The following is a 17610-nucleotide window of genomic DNA, read 5'->3' as shown; positions in this document are numbered from 1 at the left end:
TATTTCATATTCAATCATTTAATAAATCTTATTCTTCTCTCCAAATATATACATCAAAATACTTTATAATTACATACTTCAATTATATTTCAAATAACATAATATCTGGAAATGTAACAATTATACATGCCATAATTCTTCATTATATAAATCTCAATCGACTACTCCCAAATTAGTCACTTCTGCTTTGATATTATTCTTCTAATCTTCAAGTAGCAACAACATCTTCAACCTACGCGTGATAAAAATCGACGCGCTGAGTATAAAACTCAATGGTGCTCATAATTCACATACTTACCAAGTTGCGATAGCAACTTACTTTAAAACAAATTTCATAAAATTATTTACAATCATAAATGCATTAAAATTCAACATACATTTCCATTTATAGCAAAACAAATAGCACATATACTAGTAATTAATAACATAAAGAATTTAATTCTTTATACCATAAATCCTTTACTTAAGACATTTTATCATCATAAATACTTTGGTCTAAGACAAAATACTACAAATGTTATGAAGGGACCACAGCCCAGATCAATCTTTAAGATGGCAAACAAAAGCTAGGAACACAGACCAACAGTCTAGACCTGATTCAGCCGAACTAATTTCAATGTTTATCAAATTCCTACTTATCCAAACACTCAAATCAAACCAATCCAAAACCAGAGAAGTCTCAAGACACAGGGAAACAACTGTTATGAAGAACTCAGAACATAATATTACCATTATAGTGGTCAAAATGGGCACTCAATTCAGTAATGCATGTGGCCCGTCATAACAGAGTTAGTTTAGGTGTTTTAGCCATAAGTTGAGCTATATATATCCAAATTGGACACAAGAGGATGGGTTGGAAAGCTAAGAAGTAGACCTAAAACTTTTATGAAGGACTCAGACACCAATGGAAAATCAAAAGGATCGAAAAACAGTCCTTAATCACACCCAATAACACTTTGTCCTAATTTCAGCTTACTTAAATCATATACAAGGTAGAGATTTCTACCACATACTCAATACTCATCAAATATCATCTTAAGATCACAAATCCTCAAAGAATAACAAGAAAACTTAAGGCCTTATTCATCAATAGGTTCTGCCACTCTTGGAGGATGAAGAAGAAAATGTTTTCCTCATCAATTCAACATATAAGCATGCTTAGAAATCTCCCAAGAACACATGTATACCACCAAAATTCAATAATCAAATTATTTCATATAAAATTTCCAATTTTCACAAAATAGTATAAACTTCACAAAATCAAAAATTTAAACAAGGTAAGAGAATTTATGAACACTTACTTTAAGCATAAGCTCTAACAAGCTTAAATAAGACTCTTGATGCCTTAGTTTTCCCTTGTCTTTGGTAGGAAGTTATCCACCCTTTGTCCTCCAAATTACTTGAAATTATTCACCAAATATCATTTCTCAAGCTTTAATCTCAAAGATTGATTAATTAGATCAAGTTGAATGGTATCAAATTGGTGGATTTAGTGAGTATAAGTGAAGAAAACAAAGAGAAGAGAAAGAGAGGCTCAAGTTAAAATGGAGGAGAAGAAGAAAGAAGTTCACGTTAGATGGATAGGAAGAGGAAGAAAACATGTTGCTCAAATAATGGAGTTGACTAAAGGGTAATTTGGTCCTTTCACCAAAATGGATGGCTAGGATTGAGCAATGTAATTCAATCTAATGGCTACAAATATTCTCCAAATTAAATTCCTTCAAAATATTATTTATCTCCATAAAAATTCTTAAATTTAATCCTTAAAAATAATTCCTCTAATTTCCTTAATTAATATAACACCATCTCAAATTTACTCCATAAAAATAATTTCTCTAATTTCTTTAATTAATATAACAACATAATTCACTATTCACTAATTCTCTAATTTCTCCAAAAAATATTCATTACTTACTTTCTACCCATAAAAATAATGTATACATACTCCAACAATATTAAAGAAAATATTAAACATACATAGTAATTTTTCCGGACAAAAATAATATTTATTCTCGGACCGATGATACTATTCACAGACCGGTAACTTACTATTTCAGACACAGAAAAAATGGGGCGTTACAGTAATGGTTGATGGATATAATATTGCTGATATTTAAGCAGGTAGATAATCTCACTTTTAGGGGGAGATGCTGCCGAAATTTCGATAGAACTTAGATTAGTTTTAATTAACAATATAATTAATAAGTTTATTTAAATAAATTCTATAATTTGATACATAATAAATAAAGTACTCTGATTAATTATTTATTATCATTATTATTCATTTAAGTATTTGAATATTTATTTATTTATTTTCATTGTTAATGTTTATCATTATTATTATTTGTTTATTTATTATTGTTTGTTGTTAACACTATTACTTATTTATTTGCATTTGATTTTGGATGTCTAATTGTGCATTGCATTACGATGTTTAATTGATTAATATGCTTGCATTTAATTGCAATACTTGATTAATTGCGTTGTGATATTGTTGTGCTTTGTTGTGTGGAATTGGGATGAAGTGGGTCACCATGGGTTTGTGAGGACGGTTGGACCGTCGGCCGGGTAAATGGGAGATCGGCGCCCCCGTGTGTACCTACTGTTGTGATTTGTATGATATGGAAAACCACAGGTTGGCTTCTTTATTGGGCGCACCTGATAATCTAGGTTTGATCGCAGCCCGCAGGGTGGCCTCCTGTTGTGAGCGCCTGATGATCTAGATTTGATGGAGACGACCGGGTTGCCTCCTGTTGGTATGGAAAAGAAAAGAGAGAATGGAAAAACAATGAGAGGGCTAGTCAAGTGAGGATTAGACCGGCCGGCCAGTATGGGGGATCGGCTCCCTGGTGCACACGTTATGAGAGGATGGGCCATGTGAGAGGACGGCTCATCGGGGGTTTCGGTGACGCCACAGATCAATTTCCACGTGATGTGATTATTTGAAGGTGATATTGTTTGTGAGTACTGGTGACATGCCATTTGTGTGACTGGCTGCGTGAGCATATAACTAGTCGGACGACTAGATTTATATATATTTACACAATTGTGTGAATGTGTGTGTTGTGTAATAATAGTTACTCCTTAGAAAGCTCACATATCTTGTCTAATTTTTCAGGAAGTAAGTTTCTCTCTAATTCGATTTAGGATACGTTTCTTCGACGCAGGGCACTAAAGGAATTTTCTCTAGTTCCATAATTATTTCACTATGTAACTGTATGTATAAAAGGCTATGTATATCAATCAGTTAGTGACTCCGCAGTTGTAGAATTTATTTACATTTAGTTGTGTATTATCATAGACGAAATTATTTTGTGAGCCCATATTAAAAAGTGATGTATTGTTAATTGGGCTCAAACTGTGAAATGTGGTAGCTGATAATTTGGGCTGAAACTTGATAAAATCTTGAGGTTTATTTTTCTCTATAAATATGAGCTGGACGTTTAAAATTAATTTGAGGTAGTAAATTTTTAGTATTTCAGGCTTACTACGGGCCTCGGGGGCTTTAAGCTTACCTGGGCCCTAGTGCCGGTCCGGCCCATGGAATCGGGTCGTGACAGGCAGCCAGACTGAGATCAATGGGAATGGATGTGAGTAAATCCTTTTTAGTTCAATTTATTATTAACTCACTTGCTCTTGAGTTTGGTCAGTTCCAGGTGAATTACAACTCCCTTAAGAAAAAATGGAACATTCAGAAAATCAAGACCATGTTGATATAAGAGGAAGGGAGATTAAAGAAATTGAAGAAACACTCTATCAATCTCTCATTTCATAATGGATTTTTCATAGGATATTCTGAAAAGTCAAAAGGGTATAGATTTTATCGTCCTAACCATAGTACGAGAATACACATAGATAATTAAGCATTTAAAATTTAAAATTTTACTATTATTATCTTATTATGTCTAAGTATGTTTTGTTTCATTATATTATTAATAATAATTAAATAATTTTAGTAATTTATTATTTTATTTTTATTTACTATTATTGTAATTTATCTTCAACATTATTATTTTAAATGAATATATGTAAATATGAGGCCTTTGAAAATTTTTATTTTTTTGAATTTATTTTAAATAAATATATAAAGATAATTAAGATTTTGATTTAAAAATGGAATGGTTAAATTTCTTTAATTATAAATTGTGCTCTAATTTGATTGGCTGAAAAATAAGATAAAAAATTATTATGTTTAAACATCTCAAATTTGATTAATTATATTGATATCGTATTTAATTCAAATCCTACCCTTTCTATTAAGGAATATAATTTTAACAATAAAATTTTTAAATAATTTCACGATTTTGATTGGCCAAAAAAATAAAATAAAAATAATTATTATTTATAGATATTTAATTTGGTTTATTAGATTAGTTTCTTATTGTATTGTTAAAGTATATTTATTTACTAAAAGAGATTATAGTGAAATTTATTAATAAAATATTTAAATTAATTATAAAATGTAAAATAAAAGCTATATGATGATTTTTTTATAAATAAATTTGTTACTTAAACAAAAAATAAAAGCAAACAGCGTATAATAAAAACTATATAAATCAGTATATTGAAGAGAATATAAATGACATATTTCATATTTAAATTACTATTTTAAAGAGAAAAATAAATATCAATTTTTTCAATGAGATGTTACAGTGCAAGATATATGATTAAAAAGAATATTTTACTGTATATATAAAAATCACTATATTTATTATAATTTAAATAAAAATTTATACTTTAATTATATAAATAAAAAGCTAACGAATATAAAAAATGAAGATATAACGAGAAATGAGGTATAAATTTTAAGATTTTGGTTTATAAATTATTGAGAACGGCGAAGCAAGAAAAGCCAAAAATTATACAATTACCTTAAAAAGGTCCTACCGGGAGTCGAACCCAGGTCGCTGGATTCAAAGTCCAGAGTGCTAACCACTACACCATAGAACCGTTGATGTCTAAGGTTTCACATTTTAAGGTTGTAATCTACATTGCTTCTAAAATTATCTTATAGGAGACGTACCCAATTTGAAAGTAAATATAAATATTTACACATATGACCACAATTTCAGTTCTAAAAAAGATGGAAATAAAATTAAACTGATAGATATTAGTTTCAAAACTGTGAATGGACATTTTTAAAAAAGTTTTAAAATTGATTTAAGCTAAAAAAAAAATTAATATCCCAAGAACACGGAGGGTGGGAAAAAGTCAGCAAAAGAGAGACCGCATTGTGGGCTTTTATTTTCTTAATTTATTTCGATTATTAAAAGCAAAATTAGGTCAGTTCTAAAAGATAAAGAATCAAAATTGAATTATAATCACATAATTTTGACTAATAATTAGAAACTATAAATTATTGACCATAGTTTGGTTCTAATTTTCTCTAGTATGATTTTAATTTAAAACTGAATCATAGACATGTCTAATTCATAGATAAAATGGATTATTTAGGCCATATTTAATTCAAATTGATTTGCTTCGAAAGAAGTACGATTCTAAAGAAATTACTCTTCAAAAAGTATGATTTGATTATTGGTTGATATGTCTTTTTTTTTTTTTAAGTACAGGTGATTCGAACGTGAATATATTATCAGGTCGTATATGCACTCTCTCATTTTCTCCTTTTCTTCTATTTTGGTAATCTATCTTTTCTACATTTATTCACAAATTTTTAATTTTTTAGGATGAAATTAATTTATCAATTATTACTTTTTGCAGGGAAGAAAAAAGTTTCAATCTACAGTAAATCATATGGAGTTTTAATGAAATAAATATCCTAAATCTACCAAATAAAACTAAATTCAACTTAGTAATACATAAAAATTCTTAACAAAACTTAAACTCCAATCCTATTTAGGTTGTGGTCTGCAATAATCTTTTAAGTTGCTTTTAAATATTTTTTTTATAGTGTTCGGTAACATAATATTGGTCAAAACGCTAAACACTAATTTTATAGCGTTTGATAACATAGTATTTGAACTAACTTTTAGAAGTTTTTTTATAAAAAATTAACCATGTAACATTTAATTTTTAGTTGTCTATAAAAAACTATCTAAACGGATAACAGTTAAATACTACAAAAACAATTAATTTTAACGAACAGACCATTATATATACTTTTAGAAAAATTGACATTTTAGCTATTTATGAATGATATTCCATAACAATAAATTTTTCTTTTCTAATGATGGTTAAATTTCATCAAAATCTTCTTAAATTACCGGATTATTATAATTATTTTTTTTCTTTCATTGAAAGCTAAATAAGTCAGAAAAAAATATTATGGGATATAGCAAATAGTTTACCCCTTTTAATTACCGTCACTAAATAACTACTTTTTTTTTTCATAATAAGAGAGGGGAATTTAAAAAATCAAATTTGAACTTTGTGGAAATTTTTTAGAAATCGATTCTTTTTATGTTTTATAATTGAAAATAGGAAGAAGAAAATATGAAATCTTTGTCTCAAGAAGCCAAAGAAGCATCTTTGAAATGTATGTAGTTGTTAGAATCCTTGGCTACTCAAACAACTCCAATGAATAAAAATATGAGAGGTTTGTTGCACTTAGCTCAGCTATATTTCGGATAATAATATAATATTAAATTATAAAAATTAAATACATTGATGATTTTGTCAAATATACAGATCAAGGTGCTACCAAATGTTTATGATAACATTAATAAAAAATAAAAAAATAAAAAAAACTTTTAGGTTGTGAGGGTTTTATGCAATGGATAATTAATATTGCTTTAGCCCTATTGGGAGCCTATATTAATCTTTGCTTATTGTTATAGTAAAGGCAACTGCCTTAAATGATTTTACATTTTTATATCTAGTGCATGGTTTATACATTTAATATGTTTTGTTGGATTTCAATCTGATCGGAATCCATTTCTGAAGTCGATCATATTAATTGCGGAGCATGTATTTACAGATATTAATTTTTCTTGGTAGATTGAATTCAGAAATTAGAAAATATAATTCGAACCTTATCCATAATCGAGTTTAAGTGTTACAATTGGATGGTAGAATTAAAGGAAGAAATGAATTATTTTTTTGATTATGTAGAAATATATGTGACCTACTACATAATTAAAACATTAATTGAACCTTTTCCCTTTGACTTAATTACAAATGGCTTCCATCACCTCTAGTTATTAATTCATGTCTCTACTTGCTCCCAGTTGTTCCCTCCATCCATTCTTCTATAAAGGCCTCCCTAACTTGTTTTTTCTTATGAAACAGAAAGCAAAACAAAATATGGGGAAGCTACAACTAATATTAATGGCTTGCTTTACAGTAATAGCTATGCCAATGGTCAATAGCATTTTTCAAGATTCCAGAGAAATTGATCAATGGATTCATGAGCTCACTCATGCTAAGCAGAAAGTGACTCATCTCCATTTCTACTTCCATGACACATTTTCAGGCCCAAGCCCAACTGCCATAGTGATAGCCCGGTCCAATATGACAGATAAGTCTCCAACCTTATTCGGCCTAACGACCATGATTGATGACCCACTTACCGAAGGGCCTGAACTGGACTCCAAAGAAGTGGGCCGGGCTCAAGGGTTCTACGGATCATCCGGTCAGAAAACCGTCGGTCTTCTCATGGCCACGACCCTAGTTTTCACAGGTAAAGAGTATAATGGCAGTACTCTTACGGTTTTGGGCCGAAATCCGGCACTAGAACCCCACCGTGAGTTACCGATCGTCGGCGGGACTGGAGTTTTTCGATTGGCACGTGGATTTGCTATGCTAAAAACATATTCTTTTAACTCAACTACTGGTGATGCCATAGTTGAATATCATGTTACAGTTATACATTATTGAGAGATGATGTGATGATCTTTATTTTCTTCTCACTCTCTCTATATATATATATATATTTTTTTTTTTTTTTTTTTTTGGGGGGGGGTCAAGTCGGTTTGAGAATCTTTCATTTTTATTACATTTGGTGGATCGTAATAAAAAAAAAAAAAACTTATTTATATTTTATGAAGCCTATATTTAATAAGCCGTAGTAGAATTAATATAATGTAGTAAAAAGATTTTTGTTAATATAAATTTACATTAAAAATGTCCTTAATTATGTTATATTACGTCGGAACACAAGTTACCAATCATAACATAAGTTTCATTACAACTCTCCAAATACAACTTGATTTTATTTATAAGGATTTGTTCTATGAATTTTTTTTTTCCAAACTTTGTTTTATGATGTGTTTGATTGGTTAAATATGTGGAATTGAAATCGAACCAGAAACCGACGGTTTCGATTATGGTTTGGAACCGAATAATTACGGTTTCGATTTCGGTTCCTTAACGATTCCAAAACCAACGATTTCGACCGATTTTCCAATTGTTTATCTGGCGAATCGCATAATTATAAAATAAAAAATAATTTAATATTTTTTTTGAAGATTTAAAATTTAAATATTTATAAAAAACTTTTTTGAAAAAAAGGTTTTAAGAAAAATAAAAAAAAAAGGCTTGAAAAAAATTAGATATTGGACTTTGGACAAATTATTTGACAATAATTTGAACAATTATAAATGGGAGAGCTTAGAGAGATTGGAGAGCAGAGAACAGTAGAAATAATTTTGTGTGAGGATAAATGAAAATAATGGGTATTTATAGTAAATCTAAAAAATCAACTTTCCTTATTAGAATGGTTAATTTGGGGATTTCACAACAACTTTTAAAAAAGTAAAAAAAATTTATTGAGAACCGCCGGTTCTAACCAGTTAAAAAAATCACCGGTCCGGCCAAGTTTTAAAACTGACAATTCACGATTCCTCAAATCTTGAAATCAAAATCGGACCGCAAAACCCAGATTCCAACTTCGATTCTCACCGATTCCAAACCTTCTGAAAACCGGAAAATGGTCATGCCCACTATATGCTGGTGCCTAGATTCCACCTTCGATTCTCACCGATTCCAAACCTTCTGAAAACCGGAAAATGGCCATGCCCACTATATGCTGGTGCCTATGAATAAGAGTGCTTGGCTTCAACTAACCAAACAAAATAATATTAGGTCAACTATTCAACTATAACAACTTCGGGTGGTCTCTCAGGCTTTCAGGTTAACCACAAACACAATAACCAACTCTGCATGACAACATTTCAATTTTAATTTTAAACAGGACTAACTGAAAATGAATTATCGACATTAAATGATGATTAACAGTTTTTGATTTATCGGGAGATCCATTTGTTCGAAATAACATTGCGAGTTATATAATAAAAAATAGTCTCTTTTTAGCTTACTAAATTAGTGAAACTTCTGAAACTTGTAATTGAGAGCACTCAAATTCGAAATTTTTCACTCTTCACATAAGTGAAAAAACCAACTAAATCACACTTGATTGGCAAATTGTTACTTTTAATCTCTAAAATTTAACGAAATTCATGAGTTAGAAGTTTTATTTTAAAAATCAAATTAATTAGACTTTAAAACTACAATCCATCAATGAAATAATTCTTGTACATTGAAGGAGCCATGCTAAAATTAGTTTTAGCAAAACTTATATCATTATAATTATATTTTGAGTAAAGTTTTAACATATAAAAATATAAAATACCCATCAATAGGAAAAACATTACAAGGTGAATTTATATGCAATATGGATTAAAAAAAATTAGAACATAAATATTGATTATTATTTTATAATAGACGTCTGGTTGAAAAAGTATAATTTTCAAGAAATGAATATAGAAGTAAAAGTTGTATTAATTCTCTATCAATAGGGTTTGATTCTAAACCGAATTATGGTTTGATTTTGATTCTAATTCTTTAAGTCATTTTATTTTAGTTCTGATTCTTGTCGGAAATCAAATTAGAACTAGAATCTCACAGCTCTAAATATGAGAAGTATTTTTGGGTGAATTTATACATACCAAGCTTAAATGTCTTTATTTTCCATGGAATTGAATAAGAGATATGGACAGCCACCAAATGGAGCAAACAATCTCTCATAACATAAGTATTATGCTCTACTAACTAGATTGAACACTTCAAATCAATATTGTATGCTTTTATTCTTTATATAAGTGGTTTCTTATTAAACTTTCTATACACAAATATAAAACATGTTGAAAAATATCTATATATAGTTTCCTCTTAATAAAATTTTCAGTTTTATTTCTTCTAAAAGAAACATACACTTTAATTATTTATTTAATATTTCTTTTGTCTCATTTTATTTGTATGGTTTGACAAAACACGCATATTAAGAATTTAGTCAATAAAAATTATTTTGTTCTTTTGTACCCTTAGCTCGTTGAGATATAAATTAAAGTCTTTAATTTAATGAATAATGTTGTTATGGGAAAAATAATTATTTAAACATACAAATTTAGAAACCTTGCAAATATTTTGAAATATTTCAAAAAGAAACAAGTAAATAAAATAGGACGGGGAGTACTATATAAAAATCTTATTTTTTCAATAAAAGAAATGTTAAGACTAATTAATGCTTCAACTCCTAAGGAAATAAAGACATTTTAATAAGACACAAAAATGATAAGAAAAAAAAAAAAAAAAAAAACTCTAGCATATAAAATTTTAGAATTGAATTCACTCCTAAAGTTACATTACTCGAAAAGCTATTTCAATTTTTGTCTATTTAATTCATTTTCCTTATTAATTACTTTTTATATAATATTTGAATATCATATTAATTTATTATTTTATTAAATTAGTACTTATGTTTATATAGTAAAACTCACGAATCTCAAGAAAACATACATAAATTAAAGATGTGTCATTATCCTAAAAAAAAAAGATGTATCATAATTTACATATTTTTTTCGTAAATTAGATAGAATTATGGTATATTCCAATTGTTTATAACAAAACAAAATTCAATATTTTCAAAATTACTTATTAAAAACAATTTCCTTAGAAAGTAATTTTCATAATAATATTAAATTCCGGTCACTGTTCTGAAAAACAGACTAGACCGGCCAGTTCAACCAGAAACCGGACTGTGATCTGATCCGGATTGTATAAAAAAAACCAAATGTTTAAAAAATCAAATTGAACCAGTAAAAATCAGATGAAAATCGATTAAAAACAAAAAAATCAAACCGGTTAAAAACCGATTAGATTCAATTTCTGGATTTTTTTAGTGTGCACGTTTTTTTGAATTTGAGCATCTAAAAAATTGTCCACTGACTTTTTTGGGCCTGTTTATTTCTAAACCCAAAATTTTAATATGTCAATTAAATGAAAAATAATAATATATTTTATGTTAATTAATTATTTTTAGTAATGAATTTATTTATTTTTATTTTTTAAAAAAATTATTTACTAAATTTTTATTCTTTTTGTAAAAGCCAAATTTGAAAATACTTTTTATTTGAGTTCAAAAAAAAATTTTTACCTATATTTTCAATTTTATTTAATAAATATATTTACAAATATTATATCTACAATTCCAGTTGAATCATATTGAACCCGATCGAACCCTCCAGTTCAATGACTCCTACCTTCACCGGTTTATTGACCGGTCTGATTCTCAAGACACTGATTCCGGTAACTAAATATCCCATTCCTATCCCATTAAAGAAGTCTTCTATAAAAACTAATTTGCGCTGTCATTTTGTTTAACAATTTAACTAATAAAAAACACATTTCCAAATACAAAGAAAAATTTAGCCAATTTCAGAGAGGGAAAAGAAAAACACCTTACAAATTTGAGGGAGAAGTTCTCTTGTGAACTTCTAACCTTCTAGAGAGGGAAGAAATTCGCAAATGAATAATACACACAAACACCAAGACATTCAAGCTAGTCTGCTAATCACTTCCACCTCCATCACCACTGCCGCCATCATCTGCTGTCCTCAGTCACCGGGAACTAAGCTATCAAAAAGAATCCCCAAATGAGATTTAAAATCAAATCAAGATAGGTCCAAATGTCAGGCTCGCGGCAGCTATCCATGACATGTTTGAAAAAATGAGAAACTACCAAAGCTTTTATCTTTCAAAAATGTGCACAGGGAAGATAAACAATGTGATCCTAGCTTTAAACTACAAAGACAAGTAGATAACTAAATTTACATTGTCATATAAACCAATTTCTACACCCATAGAACGCTGTGAGGCGCACACTGGTTACAGTGGCTCAATGGGAACAAAAACCACCATGAAAATATTTTAACAAATAAACTACTGTCTCTATAATCAAAGAAAACATACTGTTGGAATTTTAGATTTGACAAAAAGGAGGCAAGGGTTCAAGGGGGGGAAAAAGAAAAGACATAAGCAGTTTTTTCACTCACTCTTTCAACAATGACCACCATCAAATGGCATATCAGAACAAGTTTAAAGTTGCCTATCATCCCCCGATTGCTGTGGCGGATATAACATAGTTTTCATCATTGTCAATACTGCATTTGTTGAGGGTAACCAAATATCTTCTTCAACAAAGGAAGGAGGCCAACTAAAGCTATTTGAAGCTGTTCTGAGCTATTTACTCTGATACTGATTTGCCCTGCTCCCTTGTTATTCAAATTCCCACGAGCAATTAAATTTGTAGACCGCCCTATGGGGACTTGTGATTGTATATTGCAACCAACAGCAAGATCTCCATGCCAATCCATGACAGATAGCCCAAGTGTTGAAAGGGAACGCCCCAAAGGATAGTCCTTGTCCCTCAGTTGAGCCTCCAAACTGCCACCATAAGCTACATCGCCACGGCCAGTCATGGCACCACCAGATACAACCATCCGAAACCGTTTATTAACAATCAATTTATCTTCAACTTTCAATCCAGCTGATAAGGCATCACCCAAGAGAGTGAACGAGAGACCGGCTGTTGCCTTGTTCTTCCTATAATTACTGAATCTAGTCTCACTACGTAAAGTATAAGCCAAGTCCTTTCCCACTGTCTGCATATCAAAACCTAGGGAAGTCGATTTCCCCTCCCCATGCTTTACAGAACTTGCTAATTCCATTTGAACATTGGCATCCTTCTTATCTTTTGTTACCTGGCTGGACAAAGATATGGGAATTTTGTCTTTAACTACAAACACTCTTTCTACATTTATTCCTTCATAACCAACATCATGATCCCAACCATGAGTTTCTAGAACAGGCCTTACGAGCCACTGGTTGGAGTTATCAAGATAACGATAGCGATGAGTGGGATTATCAGAATCAAACGAAGCAGGCAAGGCTAAATCTGGCATGGGAACTGGCACAGATGCAGCACCGCCACTTTCTTCTTCTAAATTTTCCGCATAATCACTGGGCAGATCCTTAGCTGCGGCTGCCATTTTCTTCATTATCTTTCTTCGCCTCTTCTCTTCCTTCAACTGTTTCTTCATAAAAAGTTTTTCCCTGTATTCTAACTCATCAAAATATGCCTTTTTCTGAGCTCTAGTAAGCTTGGCAACCTGGGCCTTCGTCAAACTTCTAAATGGTGGCAAATCATCATATTCAGACTCGTCCTCGGAATCCGATGACTCTTCCAAATCATCATCAAGACTATCCTCATCACCAAACTGTTCCTCAGGCAGCTTAAGTTGTGGTCTTGACTGGAGAAGGGATGAGAGCAGGAATGGTAAAGGAGGTGCCCTAGATCTAGCTGCAAAAGGCTTCCCAGGTGGACTATCTTGCAACTTCAGGAGTGTATTTGCTTCAGCAAGTATCTTTGATGCAAAAGAGAGCAATAACAGATGAGGTTTCCAAACCTGACCATTTGGCAACACTCTCTGCCCAGCCCTATTTGTTCTACATGCTGAGTGATTCTCTACTAATGAAACTGGATTCATGAGCCTCATATCACCAGCTGCCTGACGGATTGCTTGTTGAACAACATGAGAACGTTGAGTGACAAACATATCGTAAGTTGAAGTAGTACCATTTGGACCATCAGGTGGAGCAGATGCTGCATGAGTTAGAACTACAATTGCATTAAACCATATTGATGGACCAAATATCTCCGTGATGGTGCGCAAAAGAGGCATATCACCAAAATCCCTACTCTGCATGTCCAACCTGTCTAGATACAACACAATGTCTGGAGGAGTTTTCTTGATGAAGCGCTTAACAGAGTGAAGGATCTTTTCATTCTGACGCTGGTCAGAGCCAGAAGGAAGCAGACCTGGTGTATCGATGACCCGTACCTTAATCCCTTGAACGGTGCCCACAACATCCTGAACTTTTTTAGTACCTAATTGAAAAGCATCAGTACCAAACTTTACTTCATCAAATATTGAATTGATGGTTGCACTTTTACCAACCCCTGTCTTTCCAAGAACCATAATTGTACAAGAGAAATCAAGGGGTTCCTGCCCAGCCGCCTCAAGCTGCTCAGCCATAGCACTTGCACGATCAAAACTGAAGGCACCAACACGGCCACCATTTCTCCCTCGCAGCTGCTCAGCTAATCCCAGCCTGTACAGAACCTGTGCTACAACAACATTATGGGGAGTCTGACCTAGCCTATGGGCAAGACGCAAAAATTTCACCCTGATCATCTGGAGTTTCTCCCGAGTTTCATCGTACTCCTCACCCTCCCCACTAGTGGGGTCTTCAATCTGCTGAGATTGCACATGAGACATAGTTCCATTAACACGTTGATGATGCTGCTGCACTGCCCTAGGCGCAGGATCCAATAGTGGGGCTGCACGCCCAAGGCCAGCTGGGCGAGCAGGTGGGGGAGCAGGACCGGTGGACTTTCCAGATGATGAAGCAGGCTTTGCTGGAGGTGAAATTTCTTGTTTACCATTTCCTTGAGTGATTTGCTTCTCTTCCTGAACATTTTCTGGCTCCTCAATTACAACAGTATCCAGGCCATCTTTTTCTATTATCTTTTCTGACTCTTCAATCACATAAATGTCCTTGCCAACACCATTAACTTTTTCATCAGCTCGTGGTGGTTCCGAATCCTCGTTATCCCCTGCTTTAAGATGAGCTGCAGCAGCCCGAATGTCTTCACTACTCCCATTCACCAACTTCCCCGAGTGTGAGTGAGAAATTTCTGGCATCTCTGTTTCCTCCTCTGTATATGGCACAGCTTCAGTAGCATTCTGCAGGTGAGTTTCCGCAAGATGCTCAGAATCCACAAGAGCTGGGGCGTCAATCACATCTCCATTGCTATCATCATGGTGCTTCATGTCTAAACTTGTTGAATTATCAGTCTGCTTTTCAGTCTCAGGAACTCCATTCTCAGAATCAAGGACAATTGTATCACCTTTCAATTTTCCATTTTCCTCATTGTGAGATACCTTATCAATTTTGGGCAAATCGTCATGCAGACCTTCATCCTCTTGAAGCTGGACTGGAACATCAACAGATTCCCCGTTGTCCTTGTATTCAGTACCCGATTCATCCACCTTCAATTCTTTGTTACCATCACCAGATGAAATTTCCCTGCTTAGCTCAACATCCACCTCAACTATATCCTTCAAATTCTCAATTCCTCCATCACCACCAATCTCAGAGAACTCTTTTTCTTCATTCAATTCATTGCTCCCTTCTTCCGCTGTAATCCCTCCCTCATCAATTTTATCAACAGCCTCACCACCCACCAAAGAAGTCCCTCCCTCGTCAATTTTATCAACACTCTCACCACCCACCAAAGAAGTCCCTCCCTCATCAATTTTATCAACACTCTCGCCACCCAACAAATCATCCACCCTTTTTTCATTAATCACTGATGCCAACTCCTCAGGACTGTCAACCTCAGCAGGAACACCAATAGCCTCCTCGAAAGTCTCCACTTCATTTCCCACAGTCAAATTCTCATCCACCACTGCTGAACTGGAATTATCAATGGTCTCAACATTGACCACAAATTCGAATTTTTCACCCAGGTTCTGCAATTGCTCTTGTGAATCAACTGCCTCCTCGAAAACCTCCTCTTCAAAATCTTTCAATCCATCAGACCCTACCACAACTCTCTCCTCTATTTTATCCCCAAAAACATGACTTTCCACATTGTTTTCCTCTCCTGATTGTAGTCCACCAACTCTCTCAACCCCATTTTCCATTTTCAATATGGCTAAGCACAAAACCTAGATTCACCAAAAAACCAGAAAATATCAAAACAGGAACTACACAGCCAAAACACCAATAATTACAACAATTAATCATATATCAATTAAACCCATTTAGAAAGCGATTCAAACCCAAAAACCCTAATACAAAATTCCATTTCTCTTTCAAAGATGAAAGGCAAACAAAATCAACGGATCTCTAATTCAATACAGAAGATTCAAGAGGCAAACAAAAATATCAGATCTTTAAGGACCCGTTTATAACCTCTCAAATAAGGTTTTTCCAAATGAAAGCAAAAATAAATGTGATAAAAGCAATAAAATAAACAAATAGTAAATAAAAGTAAAAGAGAAAAACCTTTACCTGGTTTTGTAGATAATCTAGAAATAGATAGAGCGAGGGTTTCTTCTGTCACAATAAAATGAGAGAGAGAGAGGCGCTTTAAAGTTGCTTTTTCTTTTTTTTTCTACATCTACTGGTTGCGCCCTTTGCCTTACCAGTAGCTGAATCAAGGGGATAAGAGCTGATCGACGGTTGAGAATGAGGAGCAGGTTGTTTGATCGGACGGTGGAGGATTATATATTACATCGATATCATCGTTATAGACTCCATGAAAATAAAAATAAATCATGCTGACGTGGACAGAATAATGGGTGAAAAAAAAAAAAAAAGAGAGAGAAAAATGTTAAGCTGTCTAATAGAGTATAGGTGATGAGAAACGCCCAACGGCATATGGTGTGTCACGTATCGACAACGATGAACAAGTTGTGGACCGTCCGATTTGATTTGAAGATTGATTGATTAGGAACGTACTGCTATAAGAGAACATGTTAAATGTCTCCTTCCTCCTGTACTCATTATATTTATATCGCCGTGTTTCAAACTCCGTTTATTTGACGAAACTGTTTTTCACTGTCTCTTCAAATTGGAGTTTGCGGCGATCTCACCGTATTCAATTTTCATTCGATATTTTATTAATTTAAATTTATAAAATTAGATTTATTAAATATTTTAATTAATTTATTAAATATATTAATTTATAAAATTATATTAATTAAAAATTTATTAAATAATTAAAAATATAGATAATATTATTTTAAAAGCTGTATTAACTATATATTAAATTAATATTTAATATATAAACATCAAAATCTTACAAGTTATTATTTATAACATAAAAAACATGAGGTCATTACAAAAGTGAAATTTATGGTGCAACATATCGATTTTAAAGTTCGGAACATCATTTTTTTTTTAATCAAAGTTTAGTAGTTAAATTATTTATTCAGATTAAAATATTATTTATTAATATTATCCGTCACTGTACATTGCATTTGTTCTTCTTATTATAGGTACTTGTTATTTAATTTTTAATATTTTATTATTTATTAATAATAATACTCATCTTTATTTTAATTCTCAGTACAAAAAGACAAAGTTGAACACAATAATTAATAAAATAGAATAAGATAAAATATGTACTACAGTTTGATTTTCTTTCTATTCATATTCTTTCCTCCAAAATCGAATTGAAAGATTCATAATAAATTTACAAATTTTAATTTTTATTATAATTAAAAAATAAACAATGGTAAT

The 17610-nt window shown here is 31.9% G+C and overlaps 2 protein-coding genes, 1 long non-coding RNA gene and 1 other non-coding gene across 6 annotated transcripts; 1 reads left to right on the top strand and 3 right to left on the bottom strand.

Moving 5' to 3' along the window:
- On the bottom strand, positions 1–1582 carry LOC149499256 (uncharacterized). The gene is made up of 2 exons (XR_016322614.1): positions 1302–1582; positions 1–232 (listed from the first exon to the last, which is right to left on the bottom strand). It is a non-coding gene; the product is annotated as an uncharacterized LOC149499256 (long non-coding RNA).
- A 3296-nt stretch (positions 1583–4878) lies between these two features.
- On the bottom strand, positions 4879–4950 carry TRNAQ-UUG (transfer RNA glutamine (anticodon UUG)). Its single transcript has one exon. It is a non-coding gene; the product is annotated as a tRNA-Gln (tRNA).
- A 2307-nt stretch (positions 4951–7257) lies between these two features.
- LOC105650309 (dirigent protein 23) lies at positions 7258–8024 on the top strand. The gene has a single exon (XM_012237188.4). The coding sequence runs from the start codon at positions 7264–7266 to the stop codon at positions 7834–7836; it is 573 nt and encodes a 190-aa protein (XP_012092578.3). The 5' UTR covers positions 7258–7263; the 3' UTR covers positions 7837–8024.
- Positions 8025–11609: 3585 nt separating this feature from the next.
- Positions 11610–16531, bottom strand: LOC105650308 (translocase of chloroplast 120, chloroplastic). 3 transcript variants are annotated; one of them, XR_001047669.4, is made up of 3 exons: positions 16378–16531; positions 12291–16031; positions 11610–11871 (listed from the first exon to the last, which is right to left on the bottom strand). XR_001047669.4 is itself a non-coding variant. In XM_012237187.4 (2 exons), the coding sequence occupies exon 2, from the start codon at positions 16005–16007 to the stop codon at positions 12393–12395; it is 3615 nt and encodes a 1204-aa protein (XP_012092577.1). In that variant the 5' UTR covers positions 16008–16031; positions 16378–16531; the 3' UTR covers positions 12053–12392. The 3 variants fall into 3 exon arrangements, 1 of the variants encoding a protein (XP_012092577.1); XR_001047670.4 differs by having other exon boundaries at positions 11610–11866; XM_012237187.4 differs by lacking the exon at positions 11610–11871 and having other exon boundaries at positions 12053–16031.
- Between the last annotated feature and the right edge of the window lie 1079 nt (positions 16532–17610).

Source organism: Jatropha curcas, chromosome 1 (assembly GCF_041381405.1).
Source record: "Jatropha curcas cultivar XTBG-Jc1 chromosome 1, XTBG_Jcur_1.0, whole genome shotgun sequence".
Taxonomy (NCBI): Eukaryota; Viridiplantae; Streptophyta; class Magnoliopsida; order Malpighiales; family Euphorbiaceae; genus Jatropha; species Jatropha curcas.
This window is presented reverse-complemented; position numbering and strand designations above follow the sequence as displayed.

Coding starts and splice junctions, on each gene's coding strand:
- LOC105650309 (XM_012237188.4), top strand. CDS start 7,264: ATGGGGAAGCTACAACTAATATTAATGGCTTGCTTTACAGTAATAGCT.
- LOC105650308 (XM_012237187.4), bottom strand. CDS start 16,007: ATGGAAAATGGGGTTGAGAGAGTTGGTGGACTACAATCAGGAGAGGAA.